Genomic DNA, 26,171 nt, shown 5'->3' on the forward strand with positions numbered 1-26,171 from the left:
TTTTATGTGATGCATTTATTCAGCAATCAAAAGTGCTGTGTATAACTTGTATATATTTTTGGACAATTTCTTAGGGTTCAGCTTAAAAATATAATTTGCCTACTGCAACTACATTTTATGTACTATGGTTAAATCTTTGTTGTTTTAAAAGATAATTTCCACTAAATAAATCCAAGCAGATTTTGTTCTGCAAATGCTGAATGAACAAAGTATTGAACCAAAAAGAGGATTAATAATTATCTACTGTCTAAATACTTAGAAATCAGTTAATTTGATTCATTTATGTCATAGATCGTGATCCTGGTCACCTGTGGAGTGAGTATCTCTCCAGTCAAGAGGTTTTTCAGGCCTCAGACTTTTAATGGTGAGGGTTAAATGGAAGAATTTGGCGAGGATTACCCGTCCGTTCTTGTCCAGCTTGCTTTTTGAAACACACATTCCCCTGATAAGAATAATTTACATTTCAAGCCCTACAAGAGACAGAGGACCGCGTTGCTCCCTCTTGGGAGCGGGAGTGCTAAAATCGAAGCAGGCAGCTGCGGGACCGCTATAGCCGGCCCTGCGCTCGGGCCCTTCTCGGGCAGGAAGCGCGTCGCTGTCCCCGGCTGCGCCCAGGCGGGTGCGGGCGCGCGGGCCCAGCAGCTGCGAACCGCCGACGCACCACCTGTTTCCGCGCCCGGGGACTTCCCCCGGCGGGGCTCAGAAGTGTGGGGTGGGTCGCTTGGCCTCCTTTGGCGTCAGCGACCCAGGGTAACCTCCTCCACTGCCGCCCGCCGTGCAGGCCTGCCTGAGGGAGAGCCACGTGTGCCGCGCTCTGGGCATGGCCTTGGAAAGTCAGGACCGCCACGGCAGCAGAGCAGTGAGTGGAATCAACTCCCCAGTAGAGTGTTTAAAAAGTGCTTCATTGAAGAGTTTGAATCTCAGTTACTTTCTAGATTCTGATATCTAGAGTAGCACCGTCCAATAGAAATATAATACAAGCCACATATGTATGCTGAATTTTTCTAGTAGTCGTATTAGCAAATGCGTAAAGAAGCGAGTGGAGTTAATTTTAATAGTATATTCTGTTTAATCCAGCGCATCCAAAATATTATTTCAATCAATAGCAATATCAATGCTGAATATTTTATATCCTCTCTCTTTTTTTTTTTTTTTTTTTTTGTACCGTCTTCAAATTCCCGTGTGTATGTTACACTTGCAGTACATCTTACTTCCAACTTACTTCCAGCTGTTGGGCACTGTATTTCCAAGTGCCCAACAGCCCCATGTGGCTTGTGGCTACTGTATTGGACAGTGCAGCTCTAGACCAGCACCCAACTCTAGTGTACCTGGAAAAATGTGCCCATGATACTGAGTTACTAGGAGAGGAAGGCTTATTTCAGGAAAAGGTCATGCAAGTCTTCTGTCGGTACAGCCAGTGCTGACATTCAAGCTGAAAGGGTGTAGACACTATAAGGGCCTCTGTTCGGTGTTAATTTGTTTCTTTAAAAGCTTGATACTATTCTCTGTTGCAGCTTGTTTGTTACCCTCCCCACTTCATTTTCAAGGGCCTGGTATTGTCTTCAAATGCATTTCCATTTTTGGAAAGTGGAGTCGTAAAGCATTAATAATGTGGAGATTGTTTAGTCCATTTCATGCATGAGGATGCAAGCCTGCAGCAGCCGAGTAAACTTGCTTGTTGTTTAACCAATGGCAAAAATGGGATCAGATCCCAAGTCTCCCTAATGTTGAGTCATTTATTGTTTTCACTGTGCTACATGACCTCATTGAAGTAAACTATCACCAGCCAGAACCTAACCATTTTCCCCCCAGATTGTTTACAAGGGGTTATACACGATTGAACTTTCAGTTTCTTTTCTGTTCAAGTAGAGCCATCTGGGATCGCTCAAAGTTGGAGAAATCAGTCTATGTACTTCTGCCTTAGTGCCAAAAAAAGAGACGTGCAATATTTACTTATTTTTGAAATAAGGTCTTGCTTTGTTGCCCAGGCTGGAGTGCAGTGGCATGATCATGGCTCACTGGAGCCTCGACCTCCTGGGATCAAGTGATCCTCCCACCTCAGCCTCCCAAGTAGCTGGAATTACAGGTGTGCACCACCATGCCCGGTGTATTTTTTTTTTTTTTTTTTTTTAAGAGATGGGGTTTTTTCCATATTGCCCAGGCTGGTCTGGAACTCCTGAGCTCAAGCAAGCTGCCTGCCTTGGCCTCCCAAAGTGCTGGGATTACTGACATGAGCCACCATGCCTGGCCAAGAGTTGCAATATTTAGTAAAGCTCTTGCGACTTGTCGAGGCATTAAAAGAAAGCATTATGAAAAAAAAATGTCTACTGGAAAATAGCTTAGTTAAAATCTATTGGGACAATATGTTCAAACTCACAGACCTCCACACTTAACCCAGTATTGATTTCATCCCACTGTTTTCTTTAGTGTCTGCTCATGGATCAGTTTTTTCTTCTTTACAGCTGACCCACCTGTATAGTATACTACTGCTGGGCAGTCTGAGACCCATCCAGCCTCGGACGCTGAACCGGTGGGTTCTGAGCATGATGCTTTCAGTGTCCTGTGGTTCTCCAGCTGTTTCATAGCAGCACAGACTCTCTTGAGCTGTAACTGTCAATAGATATCTTTTTTTCTCTTGTGTGACTAAAGGGAAAAAAAGTATAACTCATTCACTCATTCATGTATTTTTTCATTCATCAGTATTCATGGAGCACCACCTACTGGGTGCTCAAAGCCTTGGGAATATAGCAGTGAACAAAGAACTCCTACCCTAATACACTAGTGGATGAGACAGAGAATCAAGGAGTAAACAGATGCTTTATTTTATTTTTATTTTTAATTTTTTTTGAGACAGAGTTTTGCTCTGTCACCCAGGCTGGAGTGCAGTGGTTTGATCTTGGTTCACTATATCCTCTACCTTCTGGGCTCAAGAGATCCTCCTGCCTCAGCTTCCCAAGTAGCTGGGAGTACAGGCACGTGCCACCCCGCCTGGCTAATTTTTGTATTTTTTGTAGAGAAGGGTTTTATGTTGACCAGGCTGGTCTCAAACTCCTGGGCTCAAGCAATCTACCCACCTTAGCCCCCCAAAGTAGATGCTGTTATAACCTAATGTCAAAGTAAACAGATAGAAACAAGTACCATTCTGAATAGGATAGACAGGAATGCCTCCTTAGGGAGGTGGCATTTGGAAATGATCAAATTGAAGGGTCACATTGTATATACAGCTCAGGGAGTACCAAGCAAAGGGAACCACAAATGCTAAGGCCTGAAGCTTGCAATGATAAGAACAATTCCAGAAACAATAAGAGAGGCCAGGCCTGGTGGCTCACACCTGTAATCCCAGCACTTTGGGAAACTGAGGGGGGCGGATCACAAGGTCAGGAGATTGAGACCATCCTGGCTAACATGGCAAAACCCCGTCTCTACTAAAAATACAAAAAAAAAAAAAAAAAAAAAAAGAAAAAGAAAAACCAGGCCTGGTGGTGGGCACTATATTCAGGAGGCTGAGGCAGGAGAATTACTTGAACCTGGAGACGGAGGTTGCAGTGAGCCAAGATCGTACCTTTGTGCTCCAGCCTGGGCAACAAGAGTGAAACTCCATCTCAAAAAAAAAGGAGGGGGTGGCCGGGGGTGGTGGCTGTCGCCTGTAATCCCAGCACTTTGGGAGGCCGAGGCAGGCAGATCATGAGGTCAGGAGATAGAGACCATCCTGGCTAACATGGTGAAACCCCGTCTCTACTAAAAATACAAAAAATTAGCTGGGCGTGGTGGCATGTGCTTGTAGTCCCAGCAACTCGGGAGGCTGAGGCAGGAGAATCGCTTGAACTTGGGAAGCAGAGGTTGCAGTGAGCTGAGATCGCGCCACTGTACTCCAGCCTGGGCGACGGTTCGAGATTCTGTCTAAAAAAAAAAAAAAGAGCCAGTGAGGCTAGTATAACAGGAGCAGAGGGAAAAGGAATACCATGAGGCAGTTCACGCAGGGCCCACGGCTAAGTGTTTATGTCAGACTTGTGCTGTAAGAGGATTACTCCGGCTGCTGTATGGAAAATTAAGGTGGGGGTGGCGTGTTGCAAGAGTGGAAGCAGGCAGGCCAGCTAGAAGACTACTGTGATAATCCAGCTAAGATGATATTGGCTTGGATCAAGGGTCCTGGTGCAGTTGGCAGAAGCAGTCAGCTCCTGGATATATTTAGAAAGGAGAGCCGACTGGATGTGTGGAGGAGTGGGTTTGAGGAGGAGGATCCAGAGTTCTGCTGAGGACATTTTAAGTTGAAGATGCCTAGTTTATATGCATGCCCTGCTGTGCGGGCAGATGTAAATCAGGAGCTCAGGGGCAAACTTGGGGCTAAGAATGGGAGGTGCCGGTGCAGAGAAGGTGTTTAAAGTTTTGGTCGAATTCTAGGGCGTATAAGTTGTTAGGGAAGTGAGTGTGCTTGTTCTTGAGTTGCTGGAAAGGCGTATAAACGACACAAATACATGGCCACAATATGTATTTTCTCAATAATATTTGGGGAAATGTTCTGGGCATCAGGTTTCCCGTCTAATTTTCCCTGAAGGAAGCGGATAGTCATTGAAATAGTTTTGATTTGGGTGTGGGTTGTTACATGGAAAGCGAAGTTCTAAGTTCTCTTGCCACTTTTCTTGTTCTGCACCTTTCGAGAGTCATTATGAGAACTGAACACTAGGGGGACCCAGTTTCCTTACTTATGCAACGGGGGCTGGCCCAGCTCTGGGCTCTGGTCACCCTCGCATAGGACACATGCAATGTAAACACAAATCTGAAAACAAGGGCAGCTTCTCTTTTCTCAATGCAATGTGTACTTATAACAGTGATCATTTTTGCGTGTAACATGTCTGAATTCCTTAAATAGGTCATTTTAAGTAATGTGCATAAACATTAAAATTTTTCTTTTTTGGGACAGGGTCTCACTCTTTGCCAAGGCTGTGTGCAGTGGTGCCATCTGGACTCATTGCAGCCTCTGCCTCCTGGGTTCACGTGATCTTCCCAGCTCAGCCTCTCGAGTAGCTGGGACTACAGGCATGAGCCACCATACCTGCCTTATTTTGGCTTTGCCATGTGGCCCAGGCTGGTCTTGAACTCCTGGGCTCAAGCAATTCACTCACCTTGGCTTCCTAAAGTGCCGGCTTTACAGGGATGAGCCACCACACCTGGCCACCATTTAAAGATTTAAAGGCAATGGCTTCTCAACTCTAGTTCCCTATTCGTGAGCCCCATATTTGCAAACTTGTGAAAATAAGGATCATTATTTCTTTTTTATTTATTTTTGAATTTGTGTTATTTGAAATAGAGTCTTGCTCTATCGCCCAGGCTTGGGTGCAGTGGCGCAATCTCGACTCACTGCAACCTCCACCTCCCAGGTTTGAGTGATTCTTCTGCCTCAGCCTCCCGAGTAGCTGGGATTACAGGCATGCACCAACATGTCCGTCTAATTTTTGTATTTTTAGTAGAGATGGGATTTCACCATGTTGGCTAGGCTGGTCTAGAACTCCTGACCTCAAGTGATCCACCTGCCTCAGCCTCTCAAAGTGCTGGGATTACAGGCGTGAGCCACCATGCCCAGCTGAGGGATCATGATGATTTCTGATTTACAATAGTTGAATTAGAGTATGGAAATCTAAATGTAATAAATACCACTTGGGGATTTTCATCTGCGCCACAAGAATGCTAACATAGAATCCATTTTCTATTTTATCACCAGGTATTAAGCTAAGGGAAGGGCAAATGCTCAAAAACTACATTACATGTTATTGGAGTATAAAATGTACAACTTTGTTAAAAGGTTTGGACACATTTTGTATTAGTTACAGATACATAGGTCTTAAAAGAGTACAAGATCTTAACTCTTTTTTTGTTTTTTTAGATGGAGTTTCGCTTCGCTCTTGTTGCCCAGGCTAGAGTGCAATGGCGCGATTTCGGCTCACCGCAACCTCCGTCTCCCAAGTTCAAGTGATTCTCCTGCCTCAGCCTCCCGAGTAGCTGGGATTATAGGCATGCGCCACCATACCCGCGTAATTTTCTGTTTTTAGTAGAGGTGGGGTTTTCCCATGTTGGTCAGGCTGGTCTCAAACTCCCGACCTCAGGTGATCTGCTGCCTTGGCCTCCCAAAGAGCTGGGATTACAGGCCTGGAGCCACCGTGCCTGGCCCAATTCATTTTTATAACTCGAATAATTTTAGTTTTGGGGAGAGAAAGTCTATATAAGGTTTATACTGAAACCTCTTGAAGTCAACAAGCTTAAAGCAGAATCTTTTTAATCAGGAAAATGAAAGCATAATTAGCAGCCTGTTGTGGTGGCTCACGCCTGTAATCCCAGCACTTTGGGAGGCCAAGGAGGGTGGATCACCTGAGGTCAGGAGTTTGAGACCAGCCTGGCCAAGTTGGCGAAACCCCGTCTTTACTAAAAATACAAAAATTAGCTGGGCATGGTGGCACATGCCTGTAATCCCACCTACTCGGGAGGCTGAGGAAGGAGAATCACTTGAACCTGGGAACTGGAGGTTGCAGTGAGCTGAGATTGCGCCATTGCACTCCAGCCTGGGCAACAAGAGTGAAACTCCATCTCAGAAAAAAAAAAAAAGGAAAAAAAAGAAAACATAATTAACAAATGTGTTAGCTATAATGTCAGACGCGGCGGCTCACGCCTGTAATTCCAGCACTTTGGGAGACCGTGGTGGGCAGATCACTTGAGGTCAGGAATTCGAGACTAGCCTGGCCAACATGGCAAAATCCTATCTCCACTAAAAATATAAAAATTAGCTGGGTGTGGTGGTGCACGCCTGTAATCCCAGCTCCTTGGGAGGCTGAGGCAGGAGAATTGCTTGAACTCGGGAGGTGGAGGTTGCAGTGAGCCAAGATCATGCCACCACACTCCAGTCTGGACGATAGAGCAAGACTCTGTCTCAGAAGAAAAAAAAAAAAGTGTTAGCTGTTTGATCTTTCCCATTTTGGGGGCAGTTATGATCTAATAATTACTTTGACCACAATGAATCCTTTCCCATGGGTCAGGACTGTTAGTTTTCAGAGTTTTGCTTCTGGCGGTACTGACCTGTGCCAGTGTTACAGATGTGTGGTGAAGGGGCTAGAAACTGTGGTCCACAGGCCAAATCCAGTCCACTGCTTATTTTTTTTCAGCCTGAGAGCTAATAGTGTGTGTATGTTTATGGCCGGGCGCGGTGGCTCAAGCCTGTAATCCCAGCACTTTGGGAGGCCGAGACGGGCGGATCACGAGGTCAGGAGATCGAGACCATCCTGGCAAACACGGTGAAACCCCGTCTCTACTAAAAAAATACAAAAAACTAGCCGGGCGAGGTGGCGGGCGCCTCTAGTCCCAGCTACTCGGGAGGCTGAGGCAGGAGAATGGTCTAAACCCGGGAGGCGGAGCTTGCAGTGAGCTGAGATCCGGCCACTGCACCCCAGCCTGGGCGACAGAGCAAGACTCTGTCTCAAAAAAAAAAAAAAAAAAAATTAGCTGGGTGTGGTGGTGCGCGCCTGTAATCCCAGCTCCTTGGGAGGCTGAGGCAGGAGAATTGCTTGAACTCGGGAGGTGGAGGTTGCAGTGAGCCAAGATCATGCCACCACACTCCAGTCTGGACGATAGAGCAAGACTCTGTCTCAGAAGAAAATAAAAAAGTGTTAGCTGTTTGATCTTTCCCATTTTGGGGGCAGTTATGATCTAATAATTACTTTGACCACAATGAATCCTTTCCCATGGGTCAGGACTGTTAGTTTTCAGAGTTTTGCTTCTGGCGGTACTGACCTGTGCCAGTGTTACAGATGTGTGGTGAAGGGGCTAGAAACTGTGGTCCACAGGCCAAATCCAGTCCACTGCTTATTTTTTTTCAGCCTGAGAGCTAATAGTGTGTGTGTGTTTTTAATGTTTTTATGTGATTGAAAGAAATACATATTTTCTGTATGAAAATCTTGTGAAATTCACATTTCAGTATCCATAAATAAAATTCCATTGAAACATTGCCACATTCATTGATTTATATATTGTCTGGGGCTGCTCTTGACTGTCAATGGCAGAGTTGACTAGACAGAGGCCTCGTGGCCTGCAAAGCTTTAAATATTTACTATCTGGACCTTTACAGAAAAAGTTTGCCAACCCCTAGCATGTAGAGTCTGTGCTGTTTACTTACAGGTTACAACAGTTCTTAGAACGATTCTGTAACTCAGTGTAATCTTTATTTGCCTTTATGATTCTTGATAGGTTTACTCTGGCTACCATGATATCATTTCATTCATATATTTTTCATTAATAATTAAATTCCATCGCTGCTTTCATTCTTATTTCAATTCTTAGATGAAAACGTGCTTCTTCATTTGATTATATTGTTTAATTTTTGTTTCCCTCTCCTGTTATTCATTACTTAATACTTCCCTTGAATTATTTAGTCTTTTTCTAAGGTGCTTTAAAATAATTTGTATGAAAGACTCAATCTAAAATAAAATTGTCCTGCTTTCAATGACCAAAAAAAAAAAAAGAAGACATAAAAAGTTCAGGCCACACACGATGGCTCACACCTATAATCCCAGCACTTTGAGAGGCCTAGGCAGGTGGATCACCTGAGGTCAGGAGTTTGAGGCCAGCCTGGCCAACATGGTGAAACCCCCATCTCTACTAAAAATACACAAAATTAGCTGGGCATAGGGGTGGACACCTGTAATCCCAGCTACTCGGGAGGCTGAGGCAGGAGAATCACTTGAACCTGGGAGGCAGAGGTTGCAGTGAGCTAAGATTGTGCCATTGCACTCCAGCCTGGGCAACAAGAGCGAAACTCTGTCTCTAAATAAATAAATAAATAAATAAACAAATAAATAAACATTAAAAGTTCAGTAGATACTTCTTGGGAAACTTTATGTGTCTGTAGTAGAGTTAAAAGGTTTTACAGAAGATAAATGTTAAAAAATTATTTATTTGGAGTGAATCTTTGGTGAGTTTTTATAATTTTAATTGCATCAAACACTGAATGCTGTGAGAGTCAATAAAAAAATCTTAGAAGAAAATCAGGCTCTTTAAAAAAAACCATAAATTTATTGCAAATCTAGAAGTACCAGAATGTCACGAATACAGAACAAATCAGCAATGTTGTTTGTATTTTCTTCCAAACATTTAAACCTTGATTATTGACATAGTGAAATTGGCATACACTTTGTTTTCATGCAGATAACAGAACAGACATGGAGCAGATCCCTCAGAAATCAGTTATAAATATTAAATTGTATTGAACATTCATAGTAAAAAATATGTTGTAAAGTGTTGAAGTCATGTTAAGTCTGCAAAACTGCCACAAGCTCAAAGTTCTTCTCAAGCAGTGACAGAGATTTGCTACATCCACCTTGTTTTAGGTATGTCTGTTTTTGACAGACACTTTGTCATTTCCTCCCCCACCCTCCCCAAAGTTTTATAGATTGTCCTATTTCTATGGCTGATAAGATGCTCTACAGATTGTAGCAGGTGGTGATGAACTATGCCACTTTCATTTCAGTGCAGAGAAATATTCAAGCTTGTGTGTACCTGTAACCAAACTAGGCTTGTTATGGTTTTCCCCCCGAGTTGTCATAAATTGACATTAACGATGAATAAAGATGGAGCAGCAAGCATTGACCATCACCTGCAGGGTGAGATTGTGGTAAAATAGGTGAGTAAAAAGTCCACCTATTATCCCAACACTTGCCCTCTTTACAGAAAACTGCTAACGTGAGCAATACTATACATGTAGTGTAACTCCAAAAGAAAAAAAAAGAAAGAATAACAAACAAAAACCAAAAAAAAAAAAAAAAAAAAAAAAAAAAAAAAAAAAAAACACAATGACCAGCTACCCGATACCTCTGGCAACTTAGAGCAATCAAGTCATGTGGGTTCAAGCAATTCTCCTGCCTCAGCCTCCCGAGTAGCTGGGACTATGGGCATGTGCCACCCTGCCCAGCTAATTTTTTTTTTTTTGTATTTTTAGTAGGTACAGGGTTTCACCATGTTGGCCAGGATGGTCTTGATCTCCAGACCTCATGATCCGCCCGCCTCGGCCTCCCAAAGTGCTGGGATCACAGGCTTGAGCCACCGTGCCTGGCCACCTTTTTATTTATTTTTTCATGTATTTTGATAAGCAAAAGGTTTCAATGTTAATAAAATCAATTTATCATTTTAAAACACATTTTGTAGGTGTTATGCCTTCTTTAGGAACCATTTGCATGTTCCAAAGTCACAAATAATTTCTCCAATGTGTTCTTGTAGAAGACATTACAGTTTTAGCCCTCTGTTTAGGTTTATAATCCACTCAGTTAATTTTTGCCTTTAATGGAAGGTTGGTTTATTTTTTTAATATATGGAAATACAGTTCAGCACCATGTGGCAACTCTTTCTTTTACCCATAGATTTGTTTGGCGTCTTATCAAACATAAACATATATGTGTGTATGTCTAGTTCTGTAATGTCTATTATATGCTATTGATCTGTTTTTCTTTCCTTAGCCAATACTAGTGTCTCTTGATTAGTGTATATTTATATTAAAACTTGAGGTTCTATAAAACAAATCCTCTTGTTTCTTAGTCTTTATCAAAATTGTTCTGACTATTCTAGATCCTTTGCGTATACATATAAATCTTAGAATTCACTTGTCAATTTATTTTAAAAATTCTACCAGAATTGTAATTCAGCCTCTTTTGATATTTGCCAAGGAGTTATTTGCCAAAATATCTCTTTCCTTTCCTTCTACAGTTACACGCATGGTAGACTCAGAATTCTCCTAGTGGTCACTGAGGCTCTGTTCATTTTAGTTCAACCATTTGTGGTCCTCTCACCATTCTTCAGATTAGGTAATTTCTTTGGATAAGTTTTTGAGTTTACTCACGCATTCTGTTTCTGCCTGGTTTTGTTCGTTCTGAAAGGGCTTTGTGCAGATTTCTGTGTGTTTTTATACAGAACTTTTGTAGTTTTCAGTAACAGAGTTCATCTGAATAAAAGCTACGCCAACACAGAATAGCAAATGTCAATGTGGCTTTCTCTCTCTGTTTCTTTTTAATTTTCCGAACTTTTCTGGGTTTTCAGTGAAACAAGCAACTCTTCAGTGATTCTAAACAGGGCCATTTCAAGTAGAAACAGTAATTTGGGACATTTAGCTAAAATCAGTTATGTATAATCAGGCGTAAAGATCAATTTCTTGTAAAGTGGTCCTGACTTCACTATAATTTGGTAATTGTTTAAAAATGAAATTCACTAATATAAATGAGGAAACCAGTAAATGGAGCACTGTCAAGAGGGTGAACTTAAGGGGAAAGAGAATTGAGTAGCATTTTTCATGTGTTTTTCTTAAGACTAAATGAACCAATTCATGTAAAATACTTGGTAAGATTTAATTAATTTTAGCTTTGGCTACTTTTGCTATTGTTTGGCATAACAACTTCTCATTTAATTTTTTTTCCACCATTTTGTGAATACAGTCAAATCCAATATCCTTTTTATGGCATTCAGGTGTTTATGTAATTGATGTCTACTTTTATAAGCATTTTTCAATATTTTCTTAACCAATCATTTGCTGTAATCAACTAGTCTTAGTGATTGTATTATGAACAGGCCATATATGTTCATATTTTCTCTGCTGTCACTCATATATTGTATCTTCTCTAGAATAAAGTCTCTCTTCTTTTCCTTCACTTCTGCAAAAATCCACTTCCTTTACTCCTCCTACTGATTTGCAAAGTTCCTGACAGCAAAGCCTGTGATCAATTCAGATTTACAGCCCTACTTTACAGCACATAGAAGGTATGGAATAAATGTTTGATAATGAGGAGAGTACGAGATGTGGGGATGTTCTTAATCTTAAAATAAGTTCAAAGTATTATTCTCTGCTGACAGACATATTTGAAAATAGGTATGGCACAATTTTTTTAGTCTGAAATCGCAGAGTTATATTTGAGTATTGTACACTCTTTTTTTTTTTTTTTGAGACAGAGTCTCACTCTGTTGCCCAGGCTGGAGTGCAACGGCACTATCTTGGCTCACTGCAACCTCCACCTCCTGGGTTCAAGCAAGTCTCCTGCTTCAGCCTCCAGAGTAGCTGGGACTGCAGGCGCCCGCCACCACGCCCGGCTACTTTTTTGTATTTTTAGTAGAGATGGGGTTTCACCGTGTTAGCCAGGATGGTCTTGAACTCCTGACCTTGTGATCCTCCTGCCTCGGCCTCCCAAAGTGCTGGGATTACAGGCATGAGCCACCGCGTCTGGCCGAGTATTGTACACTCTTATTGCCATGTACAGAAAGAAAAGAATCACAGCTTTCTGTGATTTCACGGAGGTGTTTTATTAACACACAGAAAAAACTTTGAAAAATATACCGTTTCTTAAAAATGAAATGTATGATTTGCTACAAATGGCCATATGGAAAATGATACCTGCTTATTTTTGACTCAGAGTACATTCAGTTTTTATACTAACTGAAAATTATATGATTGCTTTCTTTGTTTTAAAAGTGAAAAAAAATGTAATCACTGCTTTTAGCCTTGTAATATTGAATGCATCAATTGGCCCCCCTTGAAGAATGTTGAATAGCTATCACTGGTGACAGATGTTCTATACATCGCAGTAATACTGCTTATGTAGTGATAATTTTGCATTTCTAGTTTGTCATTTTTAGTGATTTAAAAGTCACTTGATGACTCCCTGAAAAATGACTGATGCTTTTCCCATATTAAGTAATTTCTGCTGGTAAAGTGTAAGTCTTTTAATAATTCCTTGAATTATGTTCGAGTCTGCATATTTTCATTCTTTGTTCAACTAAACAGGTGTGACAATTTATAGAATTCCATGCAGAAACATCTCTCTAATTACTCCATCTTGGTACTTAGAAATGTGTTTCATGGGGAAATGCCAGAAGCTTGTTTTTTAAATACAGGAACGTTTTGAACATATGACTTCAACTTTGTTTAGTACAAAAACTCGAACATTGAAAATCTAGAAAGTTGAATTTACAAGGCATTTTATCTTTTCTCTGCGGGTAACCTTATTATTGTATCTTGTCTGTGATAATCAGTGATAGTACAATTTCAGAAACCGGCTATAAAAGCACAATACCGTAATTATTAAAATGTCATCACCCTTTCAATAGATATCATACTTGATTTCCTAGAATGTTGATTTGATTCGTGTGATTAAAAATTTCAAATTTTTACAACCTACTTTATCATGTCCAGACTTACCTTAGTAACCCAATCAAATTCCTATTGTATAGGTTTAAAAGCAATTTTAGAAATGGCTTGTAATAAATGAATGTTTCCTGATTCAAGATAAAAATTTGGAAATGATTAATCCATTTTGAACTCAAATTATACCACAGATCAGAGGAATTTTCCATCAAGCTTAAAAGCAAATTTAAAAATAATCTGAGATAGTGAATTAAATTAAGATGGACATATAAACATCTTTTTATTTTTTTATTATGATTTTTTAGACGGAGTCTTGCTCTGTCACCAGGCTGGAGTGCAAAGGCACAGACTCAGCCCACTGCAACTTCTACCTCCTGGGTTCAAGCAGTTCTCCTGCCTCAGCCTCCTGAGTAGCTGGGACTACAGGTGTGGTAGGTGTGGTACCATGCCCAGCTAATTTGTATTTTTAGTAAGACGGGGTTTCACCATGTTGGCCAGGTTGGTCTCCATCTCTGGACCTTGTGATCTGCCCGCCTCGGCCTCCCTAAGTGCTGGGATTACAGGTGTGAGCCACTGCACCCAGCCATGAACATCTTAATGAGCAATCAATTTTGTAAATTTGGGGAAACATGTAACTTGTTTTTCTGTCCTTTATGCATTAGATTTTATTTGGTTGGTATTTGTTAGTCTACCTATGGTAGATCAACTCTGATGGCAGGGTATACTTGAAATTAGACCTTTTAAGGAACATCTTTAACAGAGTTTATTCTGTTTGATGAAACAGATGTCATGCATCACGGCAGATGAACCCACCATTTGGTGTTTAGGATCCAAATTTCACTTCAGGAGCAGGGTCGTAAACAACTGAAGCTTTTCTCCTTCAGTCATGCCTGTTTGTTGGCAAGTTAGTTTTTTTAAACAAGAAAATAATCCTCATATCTTCTCCCTGACAAAGTTTTACTTAACTAATTGCTCTTAGGAAGTGTTATACTTGTATAATGAAGAATATCATTGATATAGTGAGAAATACAGAGCAAACATCATTTTTAGCTTACTGAAATCATGTAATCAGTTCTATTATATTCCTTAATTATTTATTATTTTCTGAGTCTAAGATTTTTAAAATGGAATAAATTAAATTACTCCATGAAGAGAAAGCTGGGAAAAGTGCTTTTGTGTGTGTGTGTGTGTGTGTGTGTGTGTGTGTACAAAAACTTATAAAATTAGTATATACTTAAGGTAAACAACATATGTCAGATGATTTTTATTTCAGTGATTTTAAAACAGTTATTGATCAATGGTGTTCTGATTAAATCTCAGCTGTTCATTTTAAAATAGTGCCTTCTCATCCTTTTCAGCATGTCTTCATAGAAAAGCAATTATCTGGCTATTATCGTTAACTAAATATAAAATTATGTTCAAATAAATATCCTTGACCACACAGAATTTTGTTAGTATAGTATTATGTGTAAATTTAGCTCTATAATTTTGAATTTTTAGTTTATTTTAAAATTTTGAAATATTATTAATAAACTCATTGTTCCACTGCATATATGTAAAGATCAATAGCAGTAAGATTCAATATAACTATTATTGAATAAATGAAAAGCAGTAGCTCTTTTATCTCATCTAATGTAGTTTGTTTTTATAACCAAACACTAAGAACTACTTGTATATTTTTAGTGTTTTGAACTCTGCACAATGTTTTTGTACCAAAGTTGGCATTCAATGATTTTAACTATGAGAAAAGAAATACAGTAACAATTACATGCTATATATATTTCAGACTCTGCTTTTAGGTAGACAGTTGGACTAGGAGATGGTCACTTTTCCCAAAAGAGACACTGTGATTTTCTCAGTAAATTTATTTTGAATGCTGCTAAAACACTTCTGTCTGAAAAAATCTGACTTTCTTTCTTTCTTTTTTTCTTTTTTTTGAGATGGAGTCTCACTCTGTCGCCAGGCTGGAGTGCAGTGGCACAATCTTGGCTCACTGCAGCCTCCGCCTCCCAGGGTAAAGCGATTTTCCTGCCTCAGCCTCCCGAGTAGCTGGGACTACAGGCACCACCACCACGCCCAGCTAATTTGTATTTTTAGTAGAGACAGGGTTTCACCATGTTGGCCAGGATAGTCTTGATCGCTTGGCTTCTGAAAAAATCTGACTTTTATCAGTAGCTGAAACTCTGGGAGTTGAGTCTATATTTCAAGCATATTTTGTTCTCTACGCCTTTGATCTATGTTCTTCTTATCCTCAGCCGAAATGCAAATCTCTGTTTTTGACATTCTGAGGAGCTCTCATTTCCTTCTTAACTTTTCCTCCTCTGCTGTTCACTTCCAGTTCTTTCAGCACTTTTAATCCTTAGTGCTCTTACATCTTCAGTACTCAAAGTTTTTACTGGTCATCTATTTCTGTGTAATACACTAACCCTCAATTAAGTGGCTTAAAACAATGACAACATTTATTTTCATAAAGCAGCAATTTTATTTTGATTTTGCTCTGATCATTGTCATTGGGGGGTATTGCAAAGACTGGTTGCTAGAATTGTCTAAAGAGTGCTTCCTCACAAATCTGGAAGTTGATGCCAGCCATTGGCTTAGATGTTAGCTGATGCTCTCTGTTGGAAGACTCACATGCTGACTTTCTACATGGCATTGGCTTCCTTATCCCTGGTACTGAATTCCTCAACAAGCTTCAATAGAGACAGTGAGCTGTATTAACTTTCAGGACTTATCCTCAGAAATCATACACTGTCATTCTCTGTATATTCTATTTGTTGAGGATTTTATAGAAGCCCATTCAGGATAAAGGGATGGAGAAAGGTCTGGAAGACCAATTTTGGTTGGAAATTTTGTTGAAGCAATTTTTTATAGTCTACCACAGTGCACGTTCTTTTTTCTCTTTCTGCAGCTTGCTATAGAATCATAGAAAGCTAGAAAGAATGCAGTTCTACCATGGACCATTCACCGTGTGGGTCATTATTACTTCCTCTGAGCTAACAATTGCATTTATGAAACTATTGCTTTAGACATATTATTAAAAGTCTGTTCCTTCTTTGAGCTCCATGTCACCTTGTGTCAGCTTTGCTACTACATTAGCTTTGTCATTTACTGTCTTCTTGGTTCCTTGTCATTAATTGACGGATACATCTACTTGATAGTCTTTAAGGATGACTGCTCCAAGGTATAGCCGACTCTCTGGCCAGCCCATCTACCCATCCACCTAACTATTCACCCATCCACCCACCCATCTACACACCGCCCACCCATCTACCCATCCAACTACCCATCTACCCATCTAGCCATCTACCCGTTCACCCACCCATCTACCCATCCACCTACCCACCAACCCATCCACTCATCCACCTACCCATTTACCCATCTACCTAGCCAGGTTCCCATCCACCTACCTATCCACCCATCCACCAATCTACCCATCCACCTGCCCATCCACTCATCCACCATCCACCTGCCTATCTATCTATCTTTCTATCTATCTATCTATCTATCTATCTATCTATCTATCTATCTATCTACCTATCATTTATCTGTTGGTGCCTTAAGCAGTTATGTTTGTAGCTGCAGGAAACCATCCTCAGACTCCTTCCTGGGGACCAAGACAGCCACCGACGGAGCTCTGCCCAGGGCTGTGGACAAGCACCAAGCTTTTCTCTTGGTTAGCTCCCCTACATCACAGTGCCTGAACCAGTGACCCCGGCTTCCCTTGTTTAGAGGAGCCAAACTCCTCTAAACAGACGAACAGCAGCAGCAAAGAGGAGTGAACACCCCTCTGTCGCTCAGCAGCCCTGAGTGGCTGTGACAGGCTGGGCTCGAGACTTACCGGGCGCTTGGTGAGGTCCCAGTTGTGGATGACCCTGTCCAGAATCACTGAGGCATCGTCTTGGTGGCAGATGTCACAGTAATAGAGGCCAGAGAAGGCACAGAGCTCGGGTCGTACAAAGAAGAAGCCGATCTGCCAGAAGCAGCCTGGGGAGATGGGTAGAGAGTGAGTGGTGTGGCCAGAGTCAGCTCCTAGTAACTTGGGAGCTGCTGTGGTAGGAAGGATCTGTTAATTTTTTTTAAAGGTAGGCACAAAGACAAGAATAACCACCACTCATATTTCCACCACTCAGAACTCCCCCTACTAATTGATCTTTACAACAACACACTGTAAGAACTATCATTATTTTACAGCTGAAGAAATGGATGCTCAGAGAGGTTAGGAAATCTATCTGGTCACATAGTGATGAAGTGGCATGGCTGCATTCAGATCTGGGTTTGCCTGGTTCCTTGGTTTGCCTGCTTCCTGGGGAAGGCACACATGCTTGGTCTAATGCCCCCAGGCAGCCCCCGCACAGGAGCATAAGAGCTTCTGGGTGGTGCACCAGAGGCAGATGGGTAGGTGACCAGGAGAGTCCCAGGTGAGTCCCATCTGCAGGGACCAGGCCTTTCAGAAGGCAGCTCTGAAGTCCTGTTTTCCATTGCTAAAGGGGCAAGGTGTTCCCACAAGTACTATGAAACCTCATTGCAGAATGTCATCATAATTGTGCTCATTCAGGGAAGCATTTCCAGAAAAGTACTATATTGTCTCAAAACTGCCTACAGAGGACAAAAATACTGTTTCGCCTGTCAAATAGGAAAATATTTTCCTGAAAACTACTCTATGCAAGTGATGATTATAGAGAGCTCTTGATTCCACCTGTAGCTCAGATCTAATCCAACCCCATGAAGCCCCAGGTGTTTTAAATGGTCCTTCCAAAGGTCTTTACCCTCAGTAGTTGGTTTATGTAACAGCTCTGCGGGGCTTGTTCAGATCTGCTATTTGTTTTGTTTTTTGTTTGTTTGTTTGTTTTGAGATCGAGTCTCCCTTTGTCGTCGCGGCTCACTGCAAGCTCCGCCTCCCAGGTTCAAGTGATTCTCTTATCTCATCCACCCGAGTAGCTGGGATTACAGGCACCTGCCACGCCCAGCTGATTTTTGTATTTTTATGTTGGCCAGGCTGGAGGATCTGCTGTTTGTTTAATGTCCTCCAGTGTTTCCTTTTTTTTTTTTTTTTTTTTTTTTTTGAGACGGAGTCTCGGTCTGTCACCCAGGTTGGAGTGCAGTGGCCGGATCTCGGCTCACTGCAAGCTCCGCCTCCCGGGTTCAGGCCATTCTCTTGCCTCAGCCTCCGGAGTAGCTGGGACTACAGGCACCCGCCACCTCGCCCGGCTAGTTTTTTGTATTTTTTAGTAGAGACGGGGTTTCACTGTGTTAGCCAGGATGGTCTCGATCTCCTGACCTCGTGATCCACCCGTCTCGGCCTCCCAAAGTGCTGGGATTACAGGCTTGAGCCACCGCGCCCGGCCTTTTTTTTTTTTTTTTTTTTTTTTGAGACAGAGTCTTGTTCTGTCACCCAGGCTGGAGTACAGTAGTATGATCTCAGCTTGCCGCAACCTCTGACTCTTGGGCTCAAGTACCTCGGCTTCCCCAGGAGCTGGGATTACAGACGTGCACCACCACACCCAGCTGATTATTGTGTTTCCAGTAGAGATAGGGTTTCGCCATGTTGGCTGGTTCCAGAGCCTGCATTCTGCTCCATTACCCCTTGCTGCCTGTGTCTAGTGTCCCTGCTGCTGGCTCAGCAATGCCAGCCTCCTCTCCATCCACCCCTCCACTCGGGCCCCAGAATGGAAGCAGCAGAGTAGGGGCTATGGCGAGCAACGAAGTGGCTGGGGGACAGGGGCTGGGGTCAGGGCTGGCCATAGGGAGTGGACAGGAAGCCGGCAGGGGGCAGGGCAGTCTGCACAGTGTCTGATGCCTCAGGACTGTGGGGCAAGGCTGGCTTCAGTCCCCCATGGTTGGATAGTTCTTACAGTGTAGAGGTGTCTCCACAGCGGGGGCCCGTGGGAGCAGCCAGTGGGTGTGTCCTGGGCAAAAAGCAAAGGCCCTGACCCAAGTCCTGAACACGTGCCCTGTCTCCCCCAGGGGCAGGCAGAAGGGTCCCTGGACCTTGGGACCAGAGGGCGGGTTCTGCTGCTCACTAGTTGCCTTACCCTGACCTTCACCTAATTTCTTCAAGCTTCCATTTCAGTGTCTGTAAAATTCAGCTACTACCAGCTATTTTGTGGGGTTATTACAAAGCTTAAATGAGGAAAGGTTCTGCAAGTACCCTGCGAATTATGAAATACAACGCAGATGCCAGTGGTTGGTGTCTGCCACTGAGCCGTGCCTGCTGGGTAGAAAGAAAACCCAAACCCCCTTGTCTCTAAAAACAAAAACAAAAAATAAAAACAAAAACAAAACCCCACAGAACTCCAGACCTACTCATCAGAGTAGCTCACGAGAGGAAACTATGGCGTGAGACCACCACTTCTGCTGTCCTTCCCAGCTTCTCCTCCACCTCCCCTTTTCCCTAGTTTATAAGACAGGAGAGAAGGGGGAAAGCCAAAAGTTGGAAAGAAACAAAAGTAAGATAAATAGCTAGACGAACTTGGCGCCACCACCTGGCTCTGGTGGTTAAAATAATAATGATATTAACCCCTGACCAAAACTACTAGTGTTATCTGTAAATTCCAGACATTGTATGAGAAAGCACTGTAAAACTTTTTGTTCTGTTAGTTGATGTATGTAGCCCCCAGTTAAGGTCCTCATACTTACTTGACTTATGACCTTTTCACGTGGACCCCTTAGAGTTGTAAGCCCTTAAAAGGGCTAGGAATTTCTTTTTTCGGGAGCTCGGCTCTTAAGACGTGAGTCTGCCGACGCTCCCGGCTGAATAAAAAAAACCTCTTCCTTCTTTAATCCGGTGTCTGAGGAGTTTTGTCTGCCGCTCGTCCTGCTACAAAACCAGTTTTCCAACTTTGCTTTGTAGAACTGAATGGCTCTAGAACTGAATGGAGCTTGGTGAATAGTCAAGAAACTATACAGTCAGGTTCCTTGCAGAACTGCTTTTTCTGAGCTCAGACACGAGGTCATGCTGCTGGCCTTCATCATAGTAATGCTACCTGAAGCAGCCCCGTTAAACCTCCCTGGAGCTGTTTTGCAGGGTACCTGCCCTGTCCTTCTAGATCCCATGTTCATGGAGCTACACACAAGAAATTTAAGAGCGAAGGGTTAGGAAAAAGCTTTGATTCCCTCAACATCTGGGTGGGTTTTATTAATTTTTCAACAACAAAGAGACATGCACCTGATAGCCCTTCTCTTTTCACCTTACCTAGCAGGAAAGTCAGAGCTAAATTTTCTTCAGCAACCACCACCTTAGCACCTGTACAGCATCTGCCCCCTAATTCCTCTCCGTCTTGAGTCCCGTCTCTAACTTGCTTTTCATGGTCCTGGCTTTTCAGTGAATTTGCCAGTTCACCACGTGTGTTTCTGTTGTGATCTGCCTCAAACCTTCTAGGGACTGAGGTCAGGGTAAGAGTAGTTTAAAAACAAGATAACATGTGGACAGTGAAGGGTGTGGCATTGGGCGTACCCTTCCTGCGGGGGTAACCTGGTAGTCTTGCCCACTGCCCCGGTTTATTCACTGGGGATGCGGTCCAGTCGGAAATGGGGCTCTGGCTCGGGGCCGGGAAGGGGATCTGGGGAGAAAGAGGTTTCCCAACCAGGCCTGTCACAGTAAGCAGCCAAGGACACGGAGCCTCCTGTCTCTCTCAGGCTGGGACGAGGGCTGCCATTCTAGGCATGAGAATTTCTTCTCCCAGAGGCCCTACTCCTCACCACCCTCCAGGGCAAGGATTATTATTAACTCAACTCCTGGAGAGGGAACTGCAGAATCTGTGATGCTAGAAGCACAGGATAGATCCCCTCGGGGGCCCAGCGTTGGCCTTGAGCCCTGAGAATGGTAGCCCCATTTCTTCCCAGGTCCTCCTTCTTGGGGCTTGCTTACAGTAAGGGTCCCAGAGCACTGCCAACAACTGCACCAGTATCACCTCTCTGGCTCTGGATTCCTACCTCTATTAATACAGCCAAAAGCTGCACTCAGTGTTGGCTCATAGAGAATTAAGGGTCAAACCCCGCCAGGTCATTTCCAGGTCAATAGTCGTCAGAGGGCCGGCAGGCATCACTAAGCCCCTTCCCTCCTTCTCCCCACCCCCGCCACTCACTTCCAGCACATTCTTCCTACTGGATTTGTCTTTGGGGGCCCGAGAGAGTGGCCCCCCTCAGCTCCACTGTGTACTCGGGGGTGGGAAACTTGGAAGGCTGCCTCTGTGGGAGAGAGAGGAAGGTCACAGGCAGCCCTCAGCCCAGATGTGTCTGCTGTGGCACTCTGGCTTTAGGAATAGGATGGGGTCACTGGCGTGGCCAGGAAACAACTCTGGGGGAAGGAGCCCCGAGGGTTCCTCAACCCAGAGACCCTGATCTGTGAGGCCCAGAGGGAGGGGGCATTAGCCAGAGCAGTCCCTCCCTCATCTCAGCATGGTTGGAGAGGGGGCAGCGACCCTCGCCATTAGAGGGAGAGTGGGTTAGGGAGTCAGATAAACTGGGTTCAGAGCTTGACTGTACAAGTTGGGTGACCCTAGCCAAATCCCTTCATCTCCCTGAGCCTCAGTTTCCCCATCTGTAAAATGAAGATAGCCCCTCAGGTAAGTGAGCGGGTCATGTGGCACCTGACCGGGCAGTGCTCACTGAGCAGCCATTCCTTCCCACCCCCAATGCCTGGTGCTATCCCCAGATCTGCAGACAGGACCTGAAGTTTCTGACGCAGATCTGGGCCCAGCCCCTCATCAACCTGCAGATGGTGAACGCGTCTCTGTATGAGCATGTGGAGCGGATGCACCTCATCAGGAGGAGTTGGGAGCAGCTGAAGCTCCTGGGGGATTACCTGGGCCTGTGCCGGAGCGGCGCCCTGAAGGAGCTCAGCAAGAGGTGAGCAGCCTCTACGTGCATGCACACGAACACACACACACGCACATGTACACACAGACACACATGTACACACACATAAATGTACACACAAATGCACAGACATGCACACACATGCACATGCGCACAAATGCACACACATACAGGCACTCGTGCACACGCACACACACACACGGGCAGTGCCCAGGGCAAGGTGTCCACCTGGAGGAAACCTGGGCAGAGATCTTCCCATTGGGCCTGGGAAATGATCACATTTTTTGTGGATGATTTTGTTGGGGTTTTGTTCATGTATCCATGTGCTCATTCAAAAACATGGACTGAGAACATACTAAGCTCTGCACACCTGGCAAGGCGTGTGGGCTGCAGCACTAAGCAGGCCAGAACCAGGGCTGACCCTCCAGAAGCCTCTGAACTGGCAGGGAAGACAGGTGGAAAAGCCAGAACTCCATCCGGGGGTGAGGGTGAGAGGGGAGACAGGTGGGAAAGCCAGAACTCCATCCAGGGCTGAGGGTGAGAGGGAGACAGGTGGGAAAGCCAGAACTCCATCCGGGGGTGAGGGTGAGAGGGGAGACAGGTGGGAAAGCCAGAACTCCATCCGGGGCTGAGGGTGAGAGGGAGACAGGTGGGAAAGCCAGAACTCCATCCGGGGCTGAGGGTGAGAGGGAGACAGGTGGAAAAGCCAGAACTCCATCCGGGGGTGAGGGTGAGAGGGGAGACAGGTGGGAAAGCCAGAACTCCATCCGGGGGTGAGGGTGAGAGGGAGACAGGTGGGAAAGCCAGAACTCCATCCGGGGCTGAGGGTGAGAGGGAGACAGGTGGGAAAGCCAGAACTCCATCCGGGGGTGAGGGTGAGAGGGGAGACAGGTGGGAAAGCCAGAACTCCATCCGGGGGTGAGGGTGAGAGGGGAGACAGGTGGGAAAGCCAGAACTCCATCCAGGGGTGAGGGTGAGAGGGAGACAGGTGGGAAAGCCAGAACTCCATCCAGGGGTGAGGGTGAGAGGGAGACAGGTGGGAAAGCCAGAACTCCATCCGGGGCTGAGGGTGAGAGGGAGACAGGTGGGAAAGCCAGAACTCCATCCGGGGCTGAGGGTGAGAGGCAGGCGGGACGTCCTGGAGGCACAGAGGCTTGACATCCAGCCCAGATCAGAGGAGGACAAAGCAGGAAGGACTTCCTGGAAGAAGTGACTTCTAAGGTGAGACCTGAAAAATGAAGAATTAGAAAGAGGAAGCAAAGGGGGAAAGAGCATTCCAGACAGAAGGAACAGCACACACAGGCCATGAGCGAAGGCACTGGTGGAAAGCCCAGGGAGAACTTTGGCGACAGTGTGGAGGAAAGCGGGGAGTGTAGCGAGAGGCAGGCAAGGGCCAGATGTTCCTGCCTCTTCCCTGTCCAGCTCGTCGTCTGGCCCATGGCAGCCTCCCGCCTGAAATTCTCCAAAGAGGACACGATCGGGGCGAGGCCCTCAGGATGCCCTTCCAGAAGCTTCTCTTACCCAGGGCCTCCGGCCTTTGGTGCTCAGGAATGGGATGTGATGCCGGGCTTCAACAGGGACTCAGGCCTCTCCGTGCCTGTCATAAATCCTTAGTCCTCAGGTCACAGCCCAGGCCGCAGTCTTCCCAGGGCTGTGCTCTCCCGGCACCCTCAGGAGGGCAGACCTCAGCGGATGCCTGCTGGTGCCTAGTGCCCAGCATGGGCTTCGAGTCCGCCTCTTCTGGGTTTCTGGGGGCAGGGACCAGCTCACAAGCCCCTCCAGGTTCCTCCGTCTGGCCTTCCCTCGCCACAGGGCCGGCCTAGAGAGCGCCTGTCTGAAGACTGCCTCTTCCATCCTGGCTGCAGTGCTCCAAGCGCCGGGACTCCTCAGGACCGGGGTGTGCCCCGAGCAGGTCCCCAGGGGCTCTCAAGGGGTGCTACAGGGGGCTGTCCCCTAGGCAAAGAGGAGAATCTGGCCCCACAGCTGCCAGCTGAGCCTTGGTCTCCTCTGCAGGGCCTGAAAGAACAGAAAGCCCTCCGGAGACCACCATGTGGGACCCTAGACCCTAGAAGGCTTCACCCCTGGAGGCTCTGCCCATCCCAAGCATCCGCGGGTGACTGGGTCTCCACCTCTTGGCAAGCGCTGACTCTCCCTACCTCTGAGAGTCCAGAGAGACTGTCCTCCTGCCCACCTAACCAGGTGCTGAAATCTCTGGGGTCGGGTGGGGCCTCATCACCCTCCTTGGTCAAGGAGCCAGGTACCTGCACAGGCCTGCAGACCTGTGTAGACCAGGTGCCTGTGGGGTGGGTTGTGGGCCCCAGCCCCATTCACCCGTCTCCGCCCTGCTGAGAGAGTTTGTTCATTGGCTTTGCTGACCTGTCTGCGGGCACCAGGGGCAGCCCTGTCGCTCTCTCCCTGGCCCTCCTGCTCCGTCCCTGGGCAGCAGCGCTGTACTCCTGCTATGCGCTCAGCCTGCTGCGGGAAGGGCCGTGCCTGTGAAGTCCCATGGAAACAGCGTGGGGCAGGGGAAACAGTATGGGAGCCCCTCAGCCACTGTGCGTCAGGAAAGTTGCTTCACTTCTCTGGGTCCAGCTTTCCCATTTATAAAAATGGGCCAGTGATTCCTCCATTCCTGTGGCCTCCTGAACAGTGGTGAGGGCTGCGTGAGGGACCCAGAGTCTGGGCCACAGATGGCGCTGGGTCAGCATCGTGTGTGCCCTGAGGGCACCTGATCCAGCCTTGGCAGGGGCCAGAGGAGCTCCCAGAGGAGATGGCATCTGAGCTGAGGGCACGCAGAGTTCTTTTCCTTTTTTCTTCTAAAATGTTTTTCTTCTTTACAAAGGTCAATCTTCCAAGGGAGGAAAATTTATGAAAGGGAATACAGCAGACCGTTCAATCAGCCCTTCTCAGAGCCCACCACCACCTGCTTCTGCACCTCACGTGTTGCCACAACACAAGTGACATCGTGTGTCTATTGAACTGGGGCTTAGAAAAATGAGGGAAGAGCAGAAAGGGCAGGGGAGAACCTGGCTTTCCTGGCTAAGGGACCAGTAGCAGCAGGCGGGCAGGAGCACAGCTCACCGAGGCCCTAAGGGGCTCTGGGCAGCTGGGCTTCGGGTGCAGGGCCCAGAACTCAGAGGGCCCTCGACGACTTTGGATTTGATCTGCCACCTGTGGGGAACCATTGAAGGGTTGTGAGTACGAGGCTGTCACTTCTGATCAGCGGCTTAGAAAAGGCCACTCTGAAAAGACCAGGTGCAGTGGTTCATGCCTGTAATCCCAGCACTTTGAGAGGCCAAGGTGGGCGGATCACCTGAGGTCAGGAGTGTGAGGCCAGCCTGGCCAACGTGGCGAAACCCCATCTCTACTAAAAATACAAAAATTAGCAGGGTGTGGTGGCTGGCGCCTGTAATGCCAGCTACTAGGGAGGCTGAGGCAGGAGAATCGCTTGAACCCAGGAGGCAGAGGTTGCAGGGAGCCAAGATCACACCACTACACTCCAGGCTGGGAGACAGAGCAAGATTCTGTCTCAAAAACAAAAACAAACAAACAAAAAGACCATTCTGGCCCCAGTGGAGTGCAGTAGGTGAAGGGGAGAGCCCTGGGTGGCGGCTGGTGTAATTAACCCAGGGAGCTGCGCCTGGACTGAGTCAGCCAGAGGGGAGATTGAGAGGAGGAGAGGGCTGAGGCATGGGCAGGTCTTGGATGTGGGACAGGAAGTCAGGGAAGAGCTGTCCGGCACTAGTGGCAGCTGCCTGGCCGGGTTCTCTCCGGCAGACCTCGGACATGTGTCCAAGGGCCAGAGAAGCCCCTAAGAGTGTCCTCTCCAGCCCTTGAGAGGAAGCCATCACAGAAATGCCCCACACCCTGTCCACCCACCAGACCTCAGTGTCCCTCCCGACAGCCAGGGAGTGGTGGGCAGAGGAGGAGTCGGGGCTCAGGAGACAGGTGGGACCCAGGTCCCCCATCCATGCGCCCCTGATCTTCCAGCCCTTGCCTGGCCCTTTCTTTCCCTGTCACTTCATCGGTTCCAGGAGCTAAGATTCGACCTCTCCCCTCATCTTCCTCTCTCCAGATTCCTCTGGTCTCTTTCTCAGGTAGCCAGCCTCACACCAGAGGACAAAGAGGGTTCTCATTGTGTGGGTGGAGAAACTGAGGCTCCAAGTAGGCCTGACTGTGCCCCGGTGCACCAGAG

At 45.7% G+C, this 26,171-nt stretch overlaps 1 protein-coding gene across 1 annotated transcript in view; it reads left to right on the forward strand.

The window, feature by feature from the left end:
- The first annotated feature begins 584 nt into the window (after positions 1–584).
- LOC126938365 (putative pleckstrin homology domain-containing family M member 1P) overlaps positions 585–26,171 on the forward strand; it is a 33,863-nt gene continuing 8,276 nt past the window's right edge. The window contains exons 1-2 of the mRNA XM_050762487.1: positions 585–859; positions 21,813–22,006. Of these exons, the coding sequence (XP_050618444.1) occupies positions 821–859; positions 21,813–22,006 (233 nt within the window). The 5' untranslated portion in view covers positions 585–820. The remainder of the gene's footprint in view (positions 860–21,812; positions 22,007–26,171) is intronic.

Source organism: Macaca thibetana, chromosome 16 (assembly GCF_024542745.1).
Source record: "Macaca thibetana thibetana isolate TM-01 chromosome 16, ASM2454274v1, whole genome shotgun sequence".
Classification (NCBI taxonomy): Eukaryota; Metazoa; Chordata; class Mammalia; order Primates; family Cercopithecidae; genus Macaca; species Macaca thibetana.